Below are 24,066 nucleotides of genomic sequence, written 5' to 3' on the forward strand. Positions count from 1 at the left end.
AAATGCCACTCAAATTTATGGGTTTTTGCAGACCTTGGCACTGCAGACCTTACAAGATTTTCAAAAGTCAAAATTTGTACATCGAATTTATTCTGACTAGTTGCCTTTCTTCCTGTAACAGCTATTTAATTATTTATTTTAAAAAAGAATCTGCATACTCTAACAATTAATAAACAAAAATAATCCATAGGGAACTTAAGAAAATATTTCTGGTGATGCTTAGAAATTCTGGAATTCCAGTTGATTTAATTATTTGCATATCCTGCTCAAACCTCATCTTTGGCATTTTTATCTGGCAGACAAGTAGTAAATGTCCTCTTGCATTCTAAATACATAAATCTTGATGAATCTACTAGAATTGTGAAAAGAGAATACTACTGTAATAAGTTGGGGTTATGCTAGGCTGTTTTAGGAAAGCTGTGATTTGACATAAAAGAGTCTATTTACATTTCTTGTTAAAGCTTCATGCTGTATCTTAACTTGGCAACAGTGACACCCAGCGGGCTGATCCTCTTAGGTGTAAAGTATTTCTATGTAGAGACCATCTACTCAGCAGAAATGGTGACTTCAGTCTTTGCTGTAAATGTTAAGACAGGTCCCTGAATGGATTGTTTGCTAGGAAACCTCAGATTTCTGTTTGTAACTAATTTGAAGTCATTTATTTGCTCAGTGTGTGTATTTTTCTCATCTGTATTTCTTCCTCAGTCCCCTCAATCTGGCTTTATAAGGCTCACTGCAATGTGTTTGGATCTAGGATTGAAAACTTGTCTTAAGGTACCAACTTTGCAAAGACAAGCCATTTTTCAGGTTAAAAGTTTCTTATTTGGGCAAATCTATAACTAATGCATTCTAAAATGTGAAATTTCTATATAAACAGCCACGTGTAACAAGGTCAGGGAACATGGTGTGGGAAAGTGTCAAGTATAGTGATCCTTTAGTAGTAATTTTTCATAAACTTTAGCTATGTCTTATGTATTAAAGTAGAAATTGCTATATTCTTATCAATATAAACATGCATGCAGCTGAAGTGTTTTTTTCCAGTAATGTCCACCATTGTGATTGATCAGTCAGCACTGTGACTAATATTGTTCTACCATTTAATTTTATTCCTCAAGTTTGTATTTCTGTAGGGCTTTAGAGTTTACTACAGACTTTCTGTTGCACTTTTCAGGTTGAAAGAAATTAAAAATAGCTTTTAAGTTTTTAGAAACTTACAGGACCCTGAATTACAAACATTAGCTTCAGAATGGGGTGAAGCAATATAGCATTGACCATTTTTGCTCCTAATGTCAGTATGATGCAATGTACCATTACAACTAAATGCTCTATTATAATGGAATGGTTTTTGTGCTGTCCTACCTTTCATAACCCAGGAGTGAAGTAAAATGATATGTAGAAATAGTAACTATTGGAAAGATTAGAAATTAAACAAAATTCTATATACTTAGGTCAGAAATCAGGCTCAGATTTCCCCAGGTTTAGACATGGAGATCTGATGGGGTTTCTGCTGAGATCAGCATATGCTGAGTTATAAATAACTGCTTGTCCTGTATCTTCACAAGAGAAGAATTTGGAATCTCTCCTGGTTTGAGTGAGTGCTAGTTGCAGAAGATTTCTGTAGCACCACACCTGGTGTGGTTCTTCCAGGTTAATTGTGAATATATTCTTTGAAGGAGGAACCATTCACAGAATGTTTGTATGATAAGAAACATAATCTTATCTTTTGGCAAAAAGCATTTCAGAATCTCCAAACTATGAAATATAACTAAATATATATATATAACCCCTTGTTTAGATTAGGTTATGGAAGACAAAGTGTGAATAAAGGAAACAAGTAATCCTTATGCCCAGTTTCATGTTGGCATGTATTTTGGGATATTTTCTCAGTAGTCATCCCCTTTTTCATTTACAAGGATAGAAATGGTGAAATTGCCATTCCCCTCATGACTTAATAAAATACAGTTCTGTTCTTTCAGGTGGAAAAACGTGATAAGTGCCTTTAATATTTACATGCTTTTTGATTAGTGTTGACCTGAGGGTTTTCTGCTGAGCCTTATGTGTCTTTTGGTTACAGCTGGCCAAATTCCGCAGCCTCCTGAGCACTGCTGAGGATGAGGTTGCCTGCTGCTTGCTGAGAAATTTCCGGCCTCCCCAGCCTCTAAAGGGACGAGAAGTCAGAAGGAATTAAAGGAGTAAATCCAGAGTAGGCTCACTCTGAGACCAAAGGCTGAATTAATTTTCATATACTTCATGATTTTTTTTTTAATTGTTTTAACTAATAGGTGTTGTTTTATTAGTGGTTTCCATGCAGTCATTTCTCACAGGCAAGTACATCCAGAGTTATCACAGATTCATTGATATTAACAGGTCTGACTGAGTTTGAGTGCATTGGCTTGGAAGCACTAGGCCATCAGCATTGCATGCACAGAGGTCACTGCTAATCATAAGGGTCAAATGTGATGGAGGACTTGCCCAGATTTTGCCACCAAATTACTGAACAGGATCCTTGGTAGTATTGACAGTATAGGATGTTCTGGGATAATTCTTCTGATCTCTGACATAACACTTAGCTTCTGTAAAAACCTCACATTACTGTTCTCAAAGAAAATATATTTCAAGGATGATGTAATTTCATTGCTGACTTCTGCAATACCGTGCTTACTTTCCTACAAAAAACAGTAATGATAAGCAGTATTTAAGTAAAACAGATATTTATATGATCCTGTTATTCTGGCTGCTGCATAGAAGTAATGATGTACTGATTGATGGGTTTTTAAAAAGCAAATAATAAGGATTTTATATATTGCAAGATCATGTCAGGTAGATTAAGTATTCCTGAATTTCCCAATGTCACAAGATGAAATTGTCCTGAAACCTGGAAACTGCAAGCTGGAAAGGCATAGAGGGAGCTGTTTGTGCCTAAATCCAGTTTGTTGCATTTGGTGAAAAATAAGGGATTATTGCACTATATCCATGCAAGCATCAGACTTTTGCCCTTTCAAATCAAGAGGCAGGGATGACTGTTGTTCCAGACCATTGCACACTGCAGTGTGAACCACATGCTGCTTACCTCTCATCTCGCTGTGGAGCACAGTGCTACCCAGGTATAGAATGTGTCAAGGTGCTGGCTGATGATCTGCTTCATAGTTGAACTTCAGTGGTTGCACTTATATTCCAAGACCAAAGAGAATAGTCAGAGGGGGCCAAAGACATCGGAATCAAGTCAACATCAAATAAAAAGCTCAGCCCTCAATAGCAATATGTTGAAACGTCCGTCTTTATGAGTTGACTTGAGCCAGTGTTTCTCTCAGGAGCTTTTTTTATCTGAATATAATTGGGGTTTTTTACACCAAATATTTTTATTAATGAGCATGCCATAGGATGTAGCTTAGGATAGAATTATATTTACTCTCAAGCTGTGAGAACTACATAGTGAAATCCAGTGAGTGATACCTGAAAAAGGCAGCTAGAGATTTTACTGGCAGCAACTAACACCAGTTTCTGTAGTACTTCTGACAAATTCATCTTCCATAACTGATCTCCTTGAATTAATTTTTAAATAGGTTTTATATGCTTTGCCTTTTACCTCAGTGGGTCATTTAATCTTAGATGAACAAACATGAGGGAAATCACAATCAGGATTGACATTATATGCTGTTTTAGAACAATAAATTAGACATAGACATAGAGATATTTTATCTTAGTTTAAGATATGTGGAAATTTTTGTTTTCTCCTCCCCGGAATGTAGCTATTCTATCCTGCAAGGCCTCCCAATGCCTTTTGAATATTTTCTGAACAAAAGAACACAAACAGAGCATTGGAGAAATAAAAGGCATTTAGCAGAACTAAAAAGAAAAGTGTTGTATGTGTTGTATGTTTTCACTCCCTTTTTTAGACTTAGGATTGGATCTCACATGTTTCCCTGTTATGTGAGTAGCTACAGAATGTGGAAAAATGTTTACAAATTGCAGGAAGGATACAAAGGATTTGTTAGTCTCAGAAGAGAAAGGAATAAGGCTACTGCTTCATATTGTAAACAGAAGTTTTGCGTATTTCTTACCTATTGTAAACAGTGGAATTGATTCAATTCTTTTATATTTATAAGGATTTTACAAAATAAAATATGGATTTTATGAATGTGTCTTGTATTTTCTATTGAAGAGCCTAAAGTTTTCTTAGAGAAGGCTATACTTTTATAATTAACACCTGCAGCTTTAGGTTTGGAAAGAATTGTCACCCATCATTTGAAGTCTGTCTTTGCGTAGTGTAGTATAAGGTGTGTCTTTATGTTCCAAATAAAGTATTTTTGGCAGTAGTATCAATTCTGCAAGTTTCTGAGAGTGCATTTTGGAACTATTGACAATTTTTATTGTTATGCTAGTAAGTTTTAGAAGAAGTCATCATTCAAGTAACTCCCCTTTTGTGGAGATGCCATGTTCATGTTAGAGTGGCCTAGCTGGAACATCTGAAAAAGAATAGAAATGCTCAGTTACCTGAAATCCTTTGGGAACAGCTTCTCAGGTTATCCATCCCCTACAACTGTAAAGTGTGAATTTGGACGCAGTCTCAGCTCTGAGCACTTGGTTGTGCCCTCAGTCACTAATTTCCTGTGTGCCCAAGCTACACTGAACCTCAGACTACTCAACATGCTCCCAGAGAATCTTATCTCAAGTATGAACTCCATGTTGTCCTCTACAGTAATTGAGGCTGAAATACGTCATCACCCAGCCCCCCGCAGCCACATGTCCTTTAGATCAGCTCTTAACTATCTGACACACTTGGAGCCTTTATATTAAGAAGAACAAAATGCTCAGTGTCCAAAAAAACATAGAGTGCATTTGCTTAAAATAGTAGCTGTCAAGAATTGTGGACTGCTGGAAGGTTGATCACCCATAAACTTATTTTCAGGATTAAATAAACCACAGCAGAGCCCTGGGGTCAGCTCTGCTGTTTTTGGCACAGGAGGGAAGCAGTCTGCTCTGCTATGCTTATAGCATTTGCCATCATTCTCATGATGTTTTTAATGTTGCACATGTTTAACATCAGCTGGGAATTTTCTTTATGTCAAACAAAAAACTTGATATAGCAGTCTTCCCTTCGGGAGTACAGTGGGCTGAAGATACACCAGACATCTGTTTGATGCCATACACCCATTTGCTATGTACCTGTGTTTTCTCTTCTGGTTTAGAGATTTGTCCTTCAGTTGCTTCCAGACATGAACTGTGACCTAAAGGAATTCTAAGAATCAATTTGATGGAAAAAACCTCAAGTCGTCAATTAATAAATCTCACAGAAAAAAAAGTGGAATATGGCATATGAATAAAATAACATAAATCAAATATATATGTTATACAGTTTCTATAAACTTAATGAAAAGGAAATCCTGGATTTATATTCTTGTAGCTTTAAATAGGCAAGGGGCAGATTACGAGATAAATCTTCAGATGTTAAAAGCTGCAAATAATTGAGAAACTTGGAGCATCTTCAGGTTGTAAGCTCAGCATGAAAATATTAATACCAGAGGAATTTTGCTCAAGAGATGTGGCTTCTTTCTTTTACGGTCTATTAATTAGTCTAAAAAAAGCATGGTGAAATTTCCCTTATCACTCTGCTACTAGGTGGACTGCAACTAATTTCTGACCTAGCTGTTACATTTTTTTGTTCTCCCACCCAATGTGATCTTGCTTTCTAGTTATAGATGTGAATACAGAGATTTGTTCTGTGATTTAATCTCTTAGATACTGTTATTTCTGTATTTCTTATTTGTGAGGAACTTGACTCAGTGACAGGGGACCTTCTCTGTATGTCTGCTGTTTTTGTGAGACAGGAGATAATACTGAAATGCTGAAATGAAAATGTTTCTAAATTCATGGGTTTTTTCCTATTTCTGTCAACCTCTCCATCATTTATGCCAAGTGCAAGTTTTTACTGTGGTAAACATTTGTATGTGTGATCTGTGTGTCTTCTCCTGTGCAGCAGGATTTGAGGACAGGGAATGTCTCCGACAGGAGAATACTGGATTGTGATGTGAAAACAAAGATTCTCAGCCTCTGATTAACAGAGATAATGTGCTTCACTGTCAATTTCTGTGTCTGTTTCTATTTTATCAAATTTCACCCACATACTTGGGTAGATAAATTTGAATAATTTGTAGATACTACCGACAGTTTCATTTATCAGATGAAAATCATATAGGTTACATGCAACAGATAGAAAAAAAAAAGTTTTTGTGAAGATCTGACTTAATTACTTTTCTGACTCTGGTTTGTAAATATTTTGAATGAAGTATCAGCTGTTTAAATGCCAACACTGCTTGCCGTTCTTTTCCTTTCTAAAGTTGTATGAACAACAGACAGAAATGTGGCCTCAATATTTCTTCTTTTTTTAGCAGCGCTTCGGTGATTTTGAGGAAAAAAGTGAACCCAGTTCTTTGTGTTTTCCTGAGAATTTTTTTCCTGATTTATGTTTTCCCTTTGTCCTGTTGAAGCTTCAACTTTTTTATGGTTTATGTTTTCATTAATAAACTGGCAAAGGGTGCTGATGATATAAAATCTTCCCCTGTCAGAAATAGATGAATGATTGATTGAGAACAGGGATATTGAGTTAGAAAAGATGATAACAGGCTAAGCTGTAGTAAGTAATCTAAAATTCTGAACTGACTGGAAAAAACTGAGTGGTGAGATTTGGAGAAGATAAAGAAAAATGCTAAAGATAAAAGAGGCGCTCTAAAACTCTTCTAATAGGAAAAGACGCCCTTTGCATATTGCTTTTGCCGATAGATGTCACTGTGAGTAAGGCAATGGTCACCTGCCCACTGACACGACATCCTGAATGAGACCCACGGTGCCCTGAAGGCTCAGCCTGTGAAAGAAGAGTATGCAATATAACTCATGTATTAAGGATGTGCTGTTGATAGTGATTTACTCCCTTTCTTAAAAGTGAAACAAGATTGTGGAAAAAAAAACAAATTGCATAACAAAAAGATACTCACATTTAAAAACACATATTTAGGTGAACCTGTGCATTTAAATGCTCCCCCGTTTTCCATAAGGAATTGCTGTTATATAGTTTCACACATGCCTAAGGCCACATGCCAGAAACTACCACTATAGGAGCAAGGTAAGTTTTTTTGTGTTTTCTTCTATCTGGAAGTTTCCCCAAGCATTAAAAAAAAAAAAAAAAAAAAAAAAAAAAAAAAAAAAAAAAAAAAAACCAAAACAAAAAAAAAAAAAAAAAAAAAAAAAAAAAACCAAAAAAAACCAACCAAAAAACAAAGTCATTTGTGTGCACGGCCATATCAGCACTACCAAGCAGGCTCTGTAGGACTGGCACATTCTAGCTTAGCTGGACATCCCTGAACCCATGGAAAGCCACTGGGCAAATCAAGGGCAGCAGGGCAGGCTATGCCAGTGCCTTAAATTCTGGCTGCAAGCTCTGGACAAGGACAAATTCACACATACAGTAAATACAGCTGAGCATAGGTAATCATCATTAACCAATTGTGGGTTTTTTTAAAGGGTGCAGTAAAGATTCATTTGGAAAATCTGATCAGTTATTTAAACCAGTTTTTGCTTCAGTTTTCTGAGTCAGATGAATGATGGTGCTCATTTCAGCCATGGTACCATTGTTGCCTAACTCTCTGTGTGAAGTTCCAGAAAGGGCTTTTCTACCTGTCTCTCTCAGTTATGAGATATTTAAATATCACTGTAAGGAAACAAGGCAGGCTTCTTGGTTCACACAAGCACACTGAAAATGTAAATGTGTGTTAAAAGAGCTTTTTGGTATTTCAAAAGTCACATCAGTCAGGTGAAGTCCCTGGTGTCTGGAAAAAAGGAAAGATTGCACCTATTTTTTAAAAAGGGTAGAAAGGAGCACCCCAGGAACTACTGATCTGTCAGCCTCACCTCTGTTCTGGGAAGATCATGGAAGAGATCCTCTTAGAAGCTCTGCTAAGGCACAGGGAGGACAGGGAGGCAATTTGAGATGCCCAGCATGGCTTCACCAAGGGCAAATCCTACCTCACTAAACTAGTAGCCTTCTATGTTGAAGTGACTACATCAGTGAACTAGGGAGGAGCCATGGATGTCACATCTCTGGACTTCTGTAAGACCTTTGACAGAGTCCCCCACAACACCCTTCACTCTAAATTGGAGAGGGACTGATGGGATGGGTGGAGTGTTCAGTGGATGAAAAATAGGCCACGTATCCTGCAGAGGGTATTGGTCAATGGCTCAATGCCCTGATGGACATCGGTGACAAGCGGTGTCCCTCAGGTGTCTATACTGGGACCAGTACTGTTTAGTGTCTTCAGTAATGACACAGACAGTGGCATCAAGTGCACCCTCAGTAAATTTGCAAATGACACCAAGCTGACTGGTGCAGCTGACACAGCTGCAGGATGGGATGCCACCCAGAGGGACCTGAAGAAGCTGAAGAAGTTGGCCTACACGAATCTCACGAGGCTCATTAAGATCAAGTGCAAGGTGCTGCACATGTGTCAGGGCAACTCTTGGTATCAACACAGGATAGGGAGGAACAGATCAGGAGAGGCCTGGCCAAGAATGATTTAGGGGTGCTGGTGGATGAGAGGCTGAACATGAGCTAGCAGTATGCACCCACAGCCCAGAAAGCCAAATGTGTCCTTGGCAGCACCTCTCTTTTTAATTTATTTACATATCTGTCATTTTTACTGCTCTGGATTTCCTCCTTTGTGTCAGCATACAGAGGGTATACACAGCCTACATGGCCCCCACCTCTGGGTTATAGCAATCAGGATGTAATCTAGTAATCTACCCCTGCAGTGCAGCCATGGCCAAGTGGGAACACCCAGAATATCAGAGCTGAACAGCACTTGGGTATACATGCTGCTTAGGAGTGATATTGCATAAATAATATAGAAGTCTCATGATTGTGCATCACTTTTCCCTAGTGACTGGTGCATTGCATCCCAACATTGTGTTCGGAAGTGCTTGTAGAGGCATTCACACTAAGTTCCTGCTAAACTGAGTTGAGATTAAAAAAAAAAAAAAAAAAAAAAAAAAGCAAAAACCAAAAAAAAAAAAAAAAAAAACCAAAAACAACTCATCTAAGAACTTCCTCCTGCATCTTGCATCCAGTAATTCATGCAGGAGGAAACATGACTGACTGAACAACTTTTTAATGAAACAGAGAAAGCTCCATTTAGTTTTCTGGAAAGTGTGTATTCCTGTTTAGTTGTGTTTTACATACTGTTATTTATACGTCTGTAGTGAACTCATTTTCTATTATGGCTTAAGGCTCTTTAGAATCAGTAGCCATCTCAGCCTGGGCAGTGCGACAACCTCAGCCTGCACATCTTTGAGTACTAAGATGTGCTTCACTTCTATTACCTAGCACTTTTACCTAGCACTGTGGTAGGCATTGAACACACATGAGCTAATGCTTCTCCCTGGCACTAAGTGTTACTTTTCTCATTTGACTGTGGAAAATCTATCTAAGCCAAGATTAAAAGCACTAAAAAAAAGAGATGCTAGATGGCTAAAAATAACTATATTTAGTTGTATATTCTTGTTTGCTGACACTGTTTTTTGAGTATACAGTGAGGCATGAAATCACACTCACCATGTAAGTACTACCAAGTTACATCAGTGTCTTCACTGACAAAAAAAACCAGTTTTGTAACAGTTCCTGTTAACAGTTTTTAACAGTTCCTGTTAAAAAACAGTGTAGCTGGTTCAAAGGCTGCCCACCAAGGCTCTTGCAGAGGCAACAGGGATGCCTCAGGCTGAGCAGGGAAGAGCCACTTCTTGAATTAATGCGCTAGCTACCAACACCCCCTGCTTTTTCAGAGGGGAATCAAGTGTGTCTGCTGTGCCCTGCAGGGAACTTAATATCTGTGCCTCTCAGGGTAAATAAAACAAATCAGGACTCACTTTCTGGTCCTGAAATAAGGGCCATAACATGTCCTGAGTTTGTGCAGATGAACTTTCTGCATATTTTATTCCATACAATCAATGGGAAACCATAATCTCATTTGGTTTAGTGAATTTAGGCTCTCTTGCAGAGAACTCTAGCTGACATTTGCCAAAACCACACTGGGGAGCTTCCACTTGACCATGGCCAAAACTTTCCTTCTCCAGCTGTTAGTATAGGCACAACACTTCTGACATGTTCTTAGGGTGCCACATACAGCAGTGTGACCCAGGCCTTCACCACTACCTCTCTTCTTTCTAAATCCTGTGTGACATCTTGTCCCCAGTCTGTCTGAACACTCGGATCTCCACAAGCTGGCTGCTGTGTGAGCACCACTGCACATGGCATTCCTGCACAACAGCAGTATTTAGATGTCTCATAAATGAGAGAGGCAGCCTGGTGTCTGCTTTCTGGAGTTCTCTACTGAATTTAGTCACTGGCATTCATCCTAAGTTTCATTACAGGTGCCAAAATGCATCTTCTGGAATCTGTTGTACGTTTTCTTGTGCCTTTCCTTATTTGCAAAATGGTACATTAATGCTTGTTCCATTCACTGCTGTCTTGCACGTGGTCATTCATGTTGTCTTTCAGCAGAAATTCCAGATTTTTGTGACTTTCGTGCTACAGAAGCCAGCACTTACGTGAATGCTGTTTCACCACTGTCTTTGTTAGGTATGCAGTCAAGCTAGAACCAGCTGGTCCTGTGCTCTGAGCCAGGAGCATGACGGTGAGATTAGAAATTGAGTCCCCTCTTCTTTCTGTTTGGGCAAAGGTTTGAAGCATGAAAAACTGGATATGTAGAGGGAGTTGACTATATGCCAGGACAGGTCACATACCTGTTTTAGAGAGAGCACTGAAAGGTATTTTTAGAATGCTGTGTTTTAATGGTAGGTTTGCCCTAGGGGACTGAGCCATGTCTAGGATGGGAGCCTTGTGCAGAAATTAATTTCTGTTCCTAACTTTGCACCACTTTTCTTTGTGGTTTTGAAGGAGTCACATTATGTCAGTAGTTTCAAATAGATACTTAACTCCTTGTTTAGCCATTTAAAAAGAAGCTTTTAATTTCCTTGAAGTACTGACTATGTAGAAGATCTCCTAGTTAACAGAAGTTCCAGCCCTATGGATCCCTTCTGTTGTGGTGTTTAGAGATTTTAAGGCATAACCTTTAAGAAAAAAGAGCTCAGGAGTAGCTGCTGAGTCTTATTATTAGTCTAACCATCTCACTGTAATAACTGTATTTTTGTATGTTTGCAGATATACAGAAGAACGTGAGTAAAAGCACAATATATGTTACAGCCTTTAATGCAATTAAGACTTAATATATAGTCCTTTATTATTATAATAGTGTTCTGTTAAAAAATTCATTTGAACTCAGCTATGTTCCTTTCACAACTGACACAACGTGCTGTAGTATCACAGAAATGAGATTTCAGAAGTATATCTAGAGCTTGATCTCCTGTACATAAGGGTCTGGTCTTGCAACTGCTTGAGCCAAGTATCTGGTCTCCACCTATCTCTCATCAATCAGATATTCTTGAATGAGTTAAAATGTCAGTTGACGAAAGAAATATGTCTACAGCAAATGCTTGGAAGCAGAACTAGAAGATCACAGGATAGGACAGCAACGGTCATGCCAGGGGAACCTAGGAGGCAAAGCAGGGTACAGTGAGTGAAATAGGAAACAATTCTGTAGGTCTTGGTGGAGCTTTCCTTTGCAATACTTCTGTAAAGCTGCCTGGAGGCTTTCTCTGGAGCCTTTCTCTCTCTTGACCTAATAACAAAAGCATTCATGCTACAAACTTCATTGTGGGATATGTAAAAGAAATGCAAACCATCAGATTATTGGCTGAGAACCTTGGAAAATCCTGCCTTAATGTTAATCCTGCAGGACTTGTTCAAGGGCTAAAAGTACTCAGAATAGCTGGACGGTGGCTGTGTTGGGCATTTCTCTTAAATACATGCATTTTTACAGACAGAAGACACAATGGATCCATAGGACCATAACTCCAAAATATGTAGCAGAAACAACCTGTATGATGCCATGAAGATAATTAAGAATAAAGGGTCTTGAGAGGCTGTTAGAACATGCTTCACAATGGTGGAGATCAATGCAAGAAAACACGGTTTGGTGAGGGACAGAGGGGATGTGCAGATCTGGCCTCCCCTGAAGAGCGCAGGGAAGCCCGATCACATGCACAGAAAGGGCTGTGGATGTCCCCCTCCTTGCTCTTCCTCATGGGGAACCTCCTGATAAGACAGGGGTGGTTCTGTTGCATCAGCTACTGACAGCTCTTTGCGCCACTACTACCAAATCTGTCCAAACACATTTTTAAAGGGTAAATCTAAACATTTCCTGATGTCACGTTGCAGGGGTGCCAAGGGTTAGTATCTCCTTATCATGAGGAAGCAGTTTGGTTTCAAGGGACAGCCCAGATGACCAGATTGTCCCAGGCCTCAGCTGTCTTCTGGTTAACACCCTCCAGCTGAAGGATCGAGCTTACAGCAGGGCAGGAGAGGGTATCCTCTGAGGTACCACTTCTAAAAGTATTGGCTGTGCATGTCTTGGTCTTTCATATTAGAATCACAGAATCATTTAGGTTGGAAAAGTCCTCTAAGACCAGCAAGTCCAACCATTAGTGATTCACATTATTGCACTGCTTTGGATGCTGAATGTCCCAAATTCACCTAAGATTTAATTGCATTAGTCATGCCAGGCTTTTGCAGTCTTTTGGCCCCATTCACTTCTTTATCCTGTTCAGCTGAGGTTAATGAGGAGTTTGCTAAAGACTCCAGTGGCAATAAGAGCAGGCCAAATCACCGTTACACATCAAATCTGTCGCCTCAGAAAAGCATGTCCTTGTGCCACTGGGTTTTCTGTGAACAGCTGATGCTTTTGTGATTTCTCCTCTCCTCTCCTCTCCTCTCCTCTCCTCTCCTCTCCTCTCCTCTCCTCTCCTCTCCTCTCCTCTCCTCTCCTCTCCTCTCCTCTCCTCTCCTCTCCTCTCCTCTCCTCTCCTCTCCTCTCCTCTCCTCTCCTCTCCTCTCCTCTCCTCTCCTCTCCTCTCCTCTCCTCTCCTCTCCTCTCCTCTCCTCTCCTCTCCTCTCCTCTCCTCTCCTCTCCTCTCCTCTCCTCTCCTCTCCTCTCCTCTCCTCTCCTCTCCTCTCCTCTCCTCTCCTCTCCTCTCCTCTGTAAATTGCTTGTGATATCTCAAAATCTGTTTCATATGAAAAGTTATCCATAAATGCAATGCCTGTTTTGGAATGGAATAAAGACAGGGCACAGAATGATTTAATTGTGTTTCTTACAAATACATTACATTGAATTAAGTTAGAGTATTGACTTCTGTCATCATGCTTAACAAGCAAATGACACAGGGCAGAAATGCTACACAAGCCGACCAGATATAACGTAAATTTATTCATTTCTCAGGTTCTGACATACTTCTTGCTACTACATTGTGATAGCAAGTCACTGACCAAGGCCTTGGCAACCCAGCTGCTGGCTACACATATTGGTTAACTGAAAAGGTGGTCCTAGGAGTATGGCTCACTGAATGAAGCTTATTGCAGCAGAGGTGCTATTTTCTATTTAAAACAATTCAGCTTTCAAGTATGTTTGGAACAGGAATTTGAAATTCCTCTGTAGTTTATAATGGAAGTGTGAAGACCTGTAAATGTTTACAGCATGGCTGTATAGTCAGAGGCATACAAATGTAAAAGAAACAACATATAACATGTATGTAACAACATATGCTGCAAAACCTTAACAGATAATATTTGCTGAAATCATTTAAGGCAGGTACTTAATTTCAAACAAAAATCATATAAATTACATAGTGGGGTTGACTAGAAACCTAATTTCTTTCCTAATGCTTTATGTTGTTCCTTATGGAGTCTGACTACTTCAGACCTTTGTCACTGCTAGCCATTAAGTAATCCAGTTGTTGTGGCTGGAGCAATTTCTAAAGCTGAGAATTGCTGTCCTTGAGGAATAGTGAAATGCAAGTGAGTGGCTTGAATGCACAGCCAGACCATGGTCCTTTATTTTTCCATGGACACATGCCAAATAATTATTTATTAGATGTGCAGCAACTATCTCACAATTCATTTTAAAACACTGACAGCATACCACCCTTACAATATTGTTTCATTTCAGATTTTATCTCTGGTTGTCTTGTGCCTTTATGAGAGAATTAGTGTGAACAGTTACTGGTTTTTTTTTTACAAGACAACATAAGAAAAGTGCATTTCTGGTATTAATTTTTCCCTGTTTTTTTATACTTCCTTTAACTGAGTGAAATTTTAGTATGGTTATTGTGAGGCTGTGCTGGTGATAAATACCAGGGTTAATTTTAAATAGATGGATGGAAGTGCAGGATTAGGTAGGAGCCAGTAATGGTGAACTCTTACTTCTACATAAAAAGCCCTTATCTATCTGCAGCATGGAGCCCAAAATTTCTCATGGGATGCCATAAACTCATACCTAGATCATGCTTTCAGCTCTCAAATCTCAACAGCCTCATTCAGATGAACTCCAGCATGACTTTGAAGTCTTCAAAAAGGCAGATGAGAGACAGCATAGATTTTAATTTAACTGCTCTCTATATTATTATAATCAGTCTGTGATTATGTTTACCCTAGTCTTTACTGAATTCAAGACTGTCAAGACACCATTAAGTTTTTCATTGCATAAGCCAACCTGTAAATAAAAACATACTTTAAAATCCTAAATACATAATGATAGTTTTATTCTTACAGAATAAAGAATAAGAATATGCTTTATAAGTATTGATTAATTGAACTTTGCAAACCCATTATGAACAAGACAAAATTTAGAACTTTTGAGAAAATAACAGGAATTTTTCCTTCTGCTTTGCAGAGTAATACAAACAAAGGTGCAAAAATAATCTGTGTTCAGAAGTAAATTATTGCATTGATCATATGTGCTTATCCTTGAAATTCGCTTTGAAAACATGTTCCTGGTATCTTTTTTTCAATGTGAAGGATGAGTAAATATATTTTAGGAGCATATAATATTGTATAATACTGTGTTATAATGGTTCCTTAATATAAAAAGTTCTGTAATAATAAGGAATTATTTTTCCTGCCCCAGTTGGTTTCTTTCAAAAAAGTCTGAATATGTCATGCATGGATTCAAGATTTCTTGGAGTTCTGATCTAGAATTTTCTTTTCTGATTGATAAGACGGAAGTGCCACCACACATGACTCAAACAGTCTGTCTGAGAAAGTCCATATTGTTGTAAATGAGGTGGAAAACAAACATGAGAGGTGTGAACATTTCCTGTTACAAAAGTAAATGAAACAACACAAGTTCACTAGCACCCATGTTTTAAAACACAGCTCTTCTTGAGTGGTCTGTGGTTTAAATGGACATTTGGGTAAAACATCCATCCAGAAGCATGGGCAAAGGTGGAAATATTTGTTATATCAGCATAAGAGGCAATAATTTCCACCTACTTAACACAAAGGAATATTTTTTTTAGTCTTCATCACTGCAGCTTTGATATGGAAAGGGAAGAGAAAGATATTTGTTTTCAATATGTCAGTAACCAGCCTCCAGGAAAACAGTGACAATTGCCAAGCTATCCAGCTTGTTGAAAGCCTCAGCTGCATTCAAATTCTTGTCTGCCTTCCAGTGAATGATATAAAGCTAAAAACCAATTAACAGGATCAATTTTGCTGGTTCTATTACAAAGGAATGCCACAATCAGTGAGAAATAGAAAAGCCACTCTGCACTCTTAGGGTCTGAGGAAACTGAGAACACGCTTGTGAAAGCTTGCAGATTTATGGTGGTCAGCTGAATTGCCCTGGCATTGTCAGGACTCACTCAGGCTTTACCTTGGGTAGGCAGAACTGCAGGGATTCCTGAAAACAATTTAGAGGTAAGTACACAGAGATGTGGACAAGCACAGCTTACAAAAGACAGACATATTTCTAACTCTGCTGGTAACAGTTTGCAGTGCATGCCTTTTAAAATGTAGTACATTAAATAGCATTTTGTGGAATGTAACCACTGTTACACATGGTGCAATATTTACCCACAAAAGCCCCATTTACTGCAAAATATTGATGGTATGGCCATGAATGTCATAGAGTTTTAAGGAATTTTGTTTAGTCTAGCATTGTATATTGAATCCTGAGCTTTTTTTTTTTTTTTTTTTCCTATGGAATATAAACTTTCAGTTTGGAAAGCATAAGAATTTCTTTAAATGCCATCTCACCCATGAATATGCTTAGCATTTCTGTAGGAATTAAGTAATTCTATGGCAATAGACTAGTCCTGGATTACTTGTATAATGTTTCAGCAACATCACAAGAGAAAATATAAAATACAAGGAGGAGATTCTAAAATATAGAAACAGAACATAGCAATTATCATGTAATAGACATAATCCTAAAAATCTGATTTCAATCCTTTTTTTGTTTCTAATTCCACTTAATTTTAAATCTGAATTGCTGTATTTTCAACTTAACATCTTTACTGTTTCAACATATTTTAAACTATTGATTCAAAACAAACTATTAAACACCTAATCATGCACTGCTTAAACACAGCTGGAGTGCACTATCTCTTTACAACTGAAAGCAATTCTAAGGGGACATCCCTTTCTTATCTTGGCTGTATCAAGTGAGATAACTTGATCACTTTGGCAAGAGAAAAGGGAGATAGTTCTGGCTGTGTGTTCCTAATGCCTGGATGAAAAATGTATACTCCATCTCCTTAGTTTGTCATGTTGGAATGTTCATAAAATCTAAAAAGTTGCTGTTGATAAAAACTAAAAATATAACATTACATGGAATGAACATGAATAGTTAGTGTATGCTGATGACTATTAGCAGGACTTTAAGGCACTGGAAAACAAATAATAACTGTTACTTTAGAGGTGGTTTTAAATTTTTGTAAAACAGACCTTGCTTCATTATCTGAAGACATTTAATGTACTGGAACAGCTGCTGGGGCCCTTACTAGATAACTTTTTTCCCTCTTTGCTTCATTAATTTCTTCTGTGTTGCCTTCTTATTTGGTGTCCTTGAAAAGCCAGGAGGAACAAAACTAATATACTCAACCACCTTGCAGTGATCAGCATGCTTGTAGCTTTGAGGAGCTCCAGCTACAATTATAGTGGGGCATCGGGTGATCAGGCTCTCTGAAAAGCAGATGATGTAGTATCAAGCTCAATGTACTTGTACAGCTGACCTTTGAAACATTTAACAGAGGTTATTTACTTTTATACCTGTACCTTACAGCCCTATTTCACTATTTAAATATGGATTAGATTATCTAAATTTAGCTTAATAAGCACAGTCAACATAACCCAATTTGCTTTTGCAAGGTCAACTTTGCACATACAGGGATGGTATTGCTTTTGTAAAATAAAATAACCACCAAAGCTATCTACAAATACTTTTTTTTTTTTTTCCCTATGGATGATATACGTGAACAGACCTTGAAAACTTGACTTTGTCTTTTCTTTCATTGACTCTGCCTCTGAGGCATATTTCCTTCCATCCACTGTGTGCTCTGAGCCTTGCTCATTAGTTTGGAATGGAAATGAAACTGCTGCAACATTTATGTTCCAGAGAGGGGTCCTCCAGTCAGCCTTGCAAATGCATGAAGTATGGTAAAAACTTTATCAATCAATAAAGTCTTCCTGACAGCCAAGTTATAGATTCCAAAGATGTTTATACTGTGCAAGCAGTTTTCTCTTTATTCACACCTTTTTACATGAGATTATTTTTAAATATCTAGAGAAAAAAAAAGACAGTTTATGCAGTTAAACCAAAGTCATTGAAGGCTTTAATTCTAGATATGTATACAAGTGCATCAGTCATAGTAAATCTGCAAGTCTCTTCAACACAGTTCCCAAATTCAGGTGAAATATATGTGAATACGTCTCCTCCTCCAGAGAGTATGACAGTGTTTTAAAGGTCTATTTCTTCACAGAAGTAACAGTTAAAGGTACTTGATGTTTTCTGAATTTAGAGTATGAGCTGCCCCAGGTGTACTCAGATGTTACTGACATTGCTTATTGGTCCTTACCATTAATTCCTTGCTTACAAGCACATAAAAGCGTATTGATTTCCACTGTAGTGATAGGCACCTGTAATTGTGCATGCTGCTTAGAAATATGTACCTGCAGTTGCATATGAACATCACACATCTGCAGAAAGAAATCTCCTTTGCTATCAAAGTAATGAGACTCACCAAAGGAAAAAAAAAAAAAAACCAAAAAAAAACCAAAAAAAACCACTAGTCTGCAGTGTTTTCAAAAAAAAGGCACAGTTGAGTAACTGTGTTTAGAAAGTCTCCTCCTATGTTCCCCTCCCCAAATCAGTGAATATCTTGGAGGTTTCCTACTGGGAAATTACCTTTTACCATTGACACAAGAACACTTGCCAACAAATCCCAATTTTAAAGAACATAATTTGGATCTTCTCTGACATTTCAAAGGTGTTGCCAAATAGTATAACAGAATTAGCAAGCATATCCTAATCTATATAAGTACTCCTGAAAAGCAAATAGTCTTTCTATATAAATTTCTTTAAAAGAGAATGAAAAAAGAAATCTTATATCCCCCCTCTTCAGGTCCCCTTTTTACTAAACTGAAGGGTTGTCTTTATCCTTATCCGTAAATTTCATGTGGAATGAAACCCCAATACCGATGATCTCTTTGCATCTGGAAGGTTTCCAAGAGATGCACAGGAGACCCACAAACTGAATTTTTTTAGTTTTAGTATCTATAGGAGACTGAAGGTCTCCACTGGCAATAGAGTGGAGACTGGCACAATAACATGTGCCAGTGCTCAGGTCCCAGGAAAAATAAATAATTGAAGTTTTCTGCTTCTAATTCTGTACCAGTACTAAATTGATGTCACTTTCCCATGGAATTGTATACATAATAAAGATTCTTGATATAAAATCCATGTAAATAAATACATTATTAAAAAATCTGGTTTTCTTTTAATGATTACTTTTACCATTGTTGCCTTGATAACTGCAGCTCAAACTTGCCTTTTTTTTCTCCTTGTAAGGTGTTGTCCTCTTTTAAAAAACGCTACTGGTGCCTATGAAAACTGTTAATAAAAGATCTCTGATTTGAATTTCCTCTGAATTTCTAATTTACCTAAGGGTTTTTATACTGCTTGAACAGTAGAGACATTAGCATTTTCTAACCAGCCTTTATTGATTCTCTATGACTTCAGAATGGCATGAGAAACTACGATAAGAGGTTGTAATAAGGTTGTAATAAGGAAACAGTGTGGTCTGCACAACCAGAAGATGTTTACTCTTTGATTCAGTACAAATATTAAAACAGATGTGAGTTGGATGCCAAATTAAAATACAAGTCATTCTAACCGTTCAAATACTGTCCAAAGACCTTTACACTAAATAACCCAAAGGATAATTATGACATAACAACTAAGACTACAGAGAAAGCAGTGGATGCTCAGCCTTTTTTAAAATCCACGTCAGTGATTTAAGAAATTTACATGCAGATTTTAGAATATTGATTTTGAAAAATCACTAAAAAATAGTCAATCTCTATAGCTCTTAATGGTGGTAAACAACCTTCAGTGTTCAAAATGGTCAATATATTATTAAATACTACATTAATACAACCAACAATGCTCTTAATAAGAAAAGAGGTCCAAAACCTTCTAAGTCCTACCAGCTTCAGATGTTTTGGGAATGATTTCATGCCATTTTTATACTGCTGGGAATCTTCAAGGCAATCTTTTGGGGATTGATACCTGACTGTTTTAAAGTTAAGTTCTGCTAACATATATGGGATTTTTCCTGGATAAACTCTGTCTCATGCATACTTAAAAGCAGGATTGCATTTTTGGGACCTTATGCTTGATAAGTACTGCAACATAGTTAAATAGTTGTGGTATTATCTATATTTGAAAACATTTGAACTGAGTGTATGGAGTAATTGTTTCTATATAAAATAAGGTTTATCATAGATTATGTAAGTCTTGCCTTGTCATCCTGAGTTGCAAAACTGGAACTTGTTGACATTTTCCTGTTTTTCTTACAGGCTATTCTCAGTAATAGGAAACTACTGATATCTGCCTTTGCAGATGTCCGCAGCTGACGTCAGAAATTTCAGGCACCATTGTGCAAGTTGTGTTCTAACCTGTAAAACTTGTTGCAGTGATGATTAGAGATATGACAACTTTCAGGTACATCTCAGTCATAGCTGGATTGCAGTTTTCTGTTCATTTTTTTGGGTTGTTCAGAAATTATGTTTCATCAGAATAGAAAATGTTCAAAGAAAAATTAACACCACAAACTTTGCTGAAAGACATCTTCGACTGCTTAGTCTCTGATTCAAGTCATATTACTAAAATGATATCAGCCATTTTGAAACAGAATGTGCATCTTGCAGAACAGAAATTTTGACTTTTGACCATATCTGATATCAATTACCATTGCTCCTTTGGAATAATGTAGGAGATAAATTCCTTCATTTCTAAGAGAGCCAGAGCACCAAATCATTTGCAGTTGTTCACACTCATGGCAGGGTGAGAGAGACCCCTCAGTTTCTTGTCTGCCATCAGTTATCTGTAGACTGCGTTTGTTACTGTGAGTTAGTTATATAGAGTTATCAAATGTATATAATTATATAGTTATTTGTATATATCTATATATAACTCTATATATGGAATTACATATAGTTATCAAAGACCTTTTTGCCTGCAGTCAAGAACTATCAGCTGAACCACTGTAAAAGAAAGTGACTAGTTAGATGGGACTAACCTAGAGAGATCTGAAAATGTATTTATGGTTTGTGTGAAACAGATGATGCATGACAGCATGATAGATAGACAATATAATATAAAGAAATTCAGTGACAAAAATACAAAAGAGTAGGGCAAAGTAATTTTGAATTTTCTAAGAAAGGAATGAAGTTTTAGGAATAATACCAAAGGAAAAATAAATATTATCTTGTTATACAGATGCAATGAGAATATAATTTGGAAATATTACCACAGTTTATTTTGCTTGATCAGATAATCAATGTCAATTTTATGACTATGAAAAATATTCTTTCTGCACTAGGTGAGGATGGCAGAGACTCAGTAAAATGATCTCTTGGAAGAGGAGCCAAGATTTCAGAACTGTGACCTTTTTACTGTTGCATCAGCCTGGCTATAAAGTAATTCTAGACTCTGGTTTAATGCAGCAGCTTGTGTGTGACTGACACAACAACTGCTTTGCTTCTTGAAACCCAACACAACTGGCTTATGATTCCTGCCATTACTGTTTTCTGTTTCTACATCCTTAAGTGTACTTCAGCTTTTAGCCATGATCCTATCACTGTTGTTAAAATATTTAAATACAAGTATTTCTTAATTAAAAAAAAAATTCTGATTCTGCTGATTCTTAGAACTTTAAATAACAACCTGCTGTCAACTCCTTTTCCTTTTTCTTCTGTATGAATGCAGGGAGTAAGGTTAATGTTATGAAGGAGCTCTTGACCTCATGCAAAGTCCAAGAGCCAGGATTCAAAGAGTCCAGTGTTTTTTTTTGAATAGGCTTCCCAATTTTTTTAATTCCTGAAGTTACAGTGTGGCTGTGCAATAAGCCTTTCTCGAGATGGGAAATAAATTAGGTTTGACTTTAAAGAAAGTCCTAGGAAATGCAGCTTAGAAAGGGTGGCTGAAACCTTACTGCTTGTTGCACATCTCATTCTATTTGGGCAATTTCTTTCAGATCCCTTATCTAGCTGACAAAACCCATTTCAAGGCTCTTTTTGCAACAACTTCACACTAGGAGGAAATACCTGAACTCAAGAGCACTGAAATCTTTTTTGCAAAATAAGAGGTTTTTGTAAATTGCCATAGGGATGGAAGCAAATTGTTTAAAAAATTAAGTTAAAATAATATTATTTAAAGCAGTTTATTTTTGTGGCTCTTGTGTATTTCTCCACTGTTCTTGTAGTCCAGATGTTGTCATGTTTTTCCAATACATTAGAACTTGTGGGACGAAATTGCTGAGACAGAAATCACAAAAATGTCCCAGCAGCACAAGGCATAGGAAGGCTGAGGATAATAGATGCTAATACACTTCTTAAAACTCATCCCCATATTCCATCAACCACTGATTATTGTCTACACATTTTAGGCTACCCCACTCTGCAGGGAAAGTGTTAGCACTCTTCCAGGAAACTGGGATTAATGAAATGTGATAGCCTTGGCAGAGCCTACACAGTATAAATAGAAGTGGATCCCTGGCTTTCTGGATGAATGTGTGCAAAGATTTAATGTCTAAAGCTCTGAACCCACAAACCATTATAGATGTGTTTAACTTTATGCACAGCAGGACACCTACTGACGTTATATGAGAGTATGAAGTTAAAAATGAACATAGTATAGGAATGAATGAAAAAGAGTCTTATTTTAGGGATGCTAGTCAGAAAAAAACCAGAAAGCTCTTCCAAAAAATATTATGTTATGTTATGATGTTATGTTATATTAATTATACTATATTAATTATATTATATCATTTATATTATATTAATATTGAAATTATTTTTCATTTTGTAAGTTTCAAATACTACATATCTCAATAGTGTATTGATTTGTGAAAAAGACCCTGCAAATATTCTTACTAAATATTTCACTAGCTCTCACAGTGACATTTTTTATTTAACATTTACAGACAATCGAGGTACAGTTATTTGTAATGGTCTGGTCAAAATTAAATATTGTATTAGACAATCTTCCCATACAGCTATTGTAACCAGTGGGGGAAAGTTGCAAAATCATGAAAGTTCTGGAGTGGAATAGGAGGGCTCTTCCAAGCCACCAGTCACTGCTTGATCTGAGGAAGCTCTGGCCATCCTGGTGTAAAGTATTACACAGGGTGCAGGAGAGAAGAATCACCTTAAAAATAAAATAACTCATAGTAAACATTGGCCTGTGGCGTAAAGGTGTGAGATAGGGCCCTGATGGTTATGAAAGAGCTGTTGTCTCATATTACCCCACACCTGCTTCATGCACTGGGCTTTGCTAATGTTAGAGATAGAGCTCAGTTTGTGTGTGCACAGCTGGTTATTGTGGGTAGGATCAAACCTGGCTCCTCTACGTCAGGGAAAGTGTCTTCTTAACTGGGGAATTTTATCTGCTATGGCCTATAGTTTTAGGTTTTTAATGCTAACTCAGCACATATTTTAAGCTCTGAAATACAGTACATCAATCTATATAAAAAGTATAGAACTGTGTCCTGTAACTCCCTTTCCCAATTAAAAGAACAAAGTCTGAAGCAAGGAAAAATGTTGTGTCCAAATAGTGAAGTATTCATCTTATCACTGGGTACTAGGAATATGTAGTCTATATTTTCTAACAAATAACAACAAAACTTTATAGTTGTCATCATGCACCTCATATTCAGGGAATATATTTAATTGCAATTAATAGGTATGTTTAGATAACAGAAGAGATTTGTAGGTGGACAGGAAATGTTAATAAAAACAAATTTTATGTTTTGCAGTTATACTGACACAACATTAAACATTTGATATTAGAAATGATGAGGTAGTTCAAGTTCTTTTAACCTTGTATCTGAATATGAAAACAGCATATATAGTGGCAGACTCATAGACTTATAGATATAACATACATAAGAAAAAGACGGCCTGTTATGTTTGTATATTTTACTTTCCCTAGATTAGGGGTTTTCACCAAGCAGTCTTGTTCTTCTTGCTTGTCTTTCACATCTAAAAGAATCCATAGACCCCAGAGTTTTGGACCTAAAGTTGAAAATCTTATTTGTGTGTCAGGAGATTGCTGAAAATTGCTACTTGAATGTCACATTTTCAGGCTTTGCACGCTTCAGCTGGAATTGCTGATGGGTTTAAACGTAGTTTTGCCAGGTGTATTTATACATACATACATACCTATATATATATATATCACTGCTATTGCTTGAGAATCAATTTGAGCTGTATCTGTGGCACTGTATGTATGGAGCAGATGTTTGTCCAAGGTAACCAAATGTATTCAATTTTTGTAGTTCCAAAAATTTTAGTTCTTTTTTACAAGGGTTTGTGGTGACAGGACAAAGGGAATGGCTGTAAATGAA

At 37.2% G+C, this 24,066-nt stretch overlaps 1 protein-coding gene across 5 annotated transcripts in view; it reads left to right on the forward strand.

Moving 5' to 3' along the window:
- Positions 1 to 4,138, forward strand: part of LOC128793167 (carbonic anhydrase 13-like) — a 42,129-nt gene extending 37,991 nt beyond the window's left edge. For 4 of the 5 annotated variants that reach the window (XM_053952236.1, XM_053952251.1, XM_053952268.1 and 1 more), the window contains one exon: positions 2,075 to 4,138. In XM_053952236.1, the coding sequence (XP_053808211.1) occupies positions 2,075 to 2,188 (114 nt within the window). In that variant the 3' untranslated portion in view covers positions 2,189 to 4,138. The other variant, XM_053952244.1, reaches the window with a different exon arrangement.
- The last annotated feature ends 19,928 nt before the right edge of the window (positions 4,139 to 24,066 follow it).

Source organism: Vidua chalybeata, chromosome 1, assembly GCF_026979565.1.
Source record: "Vidua chalybeata isolate OUT-0048 chromosome 1, bVidCha1 merged haplotype, whole genome shotgun sequence".
Classification (NCBI taxonomy): domain Eukaryota; kingdom Metazoa; phylum Chordata; class Aves; order Passeriformes; family Viduidae; genus Vidua; species Vidua chalybeata.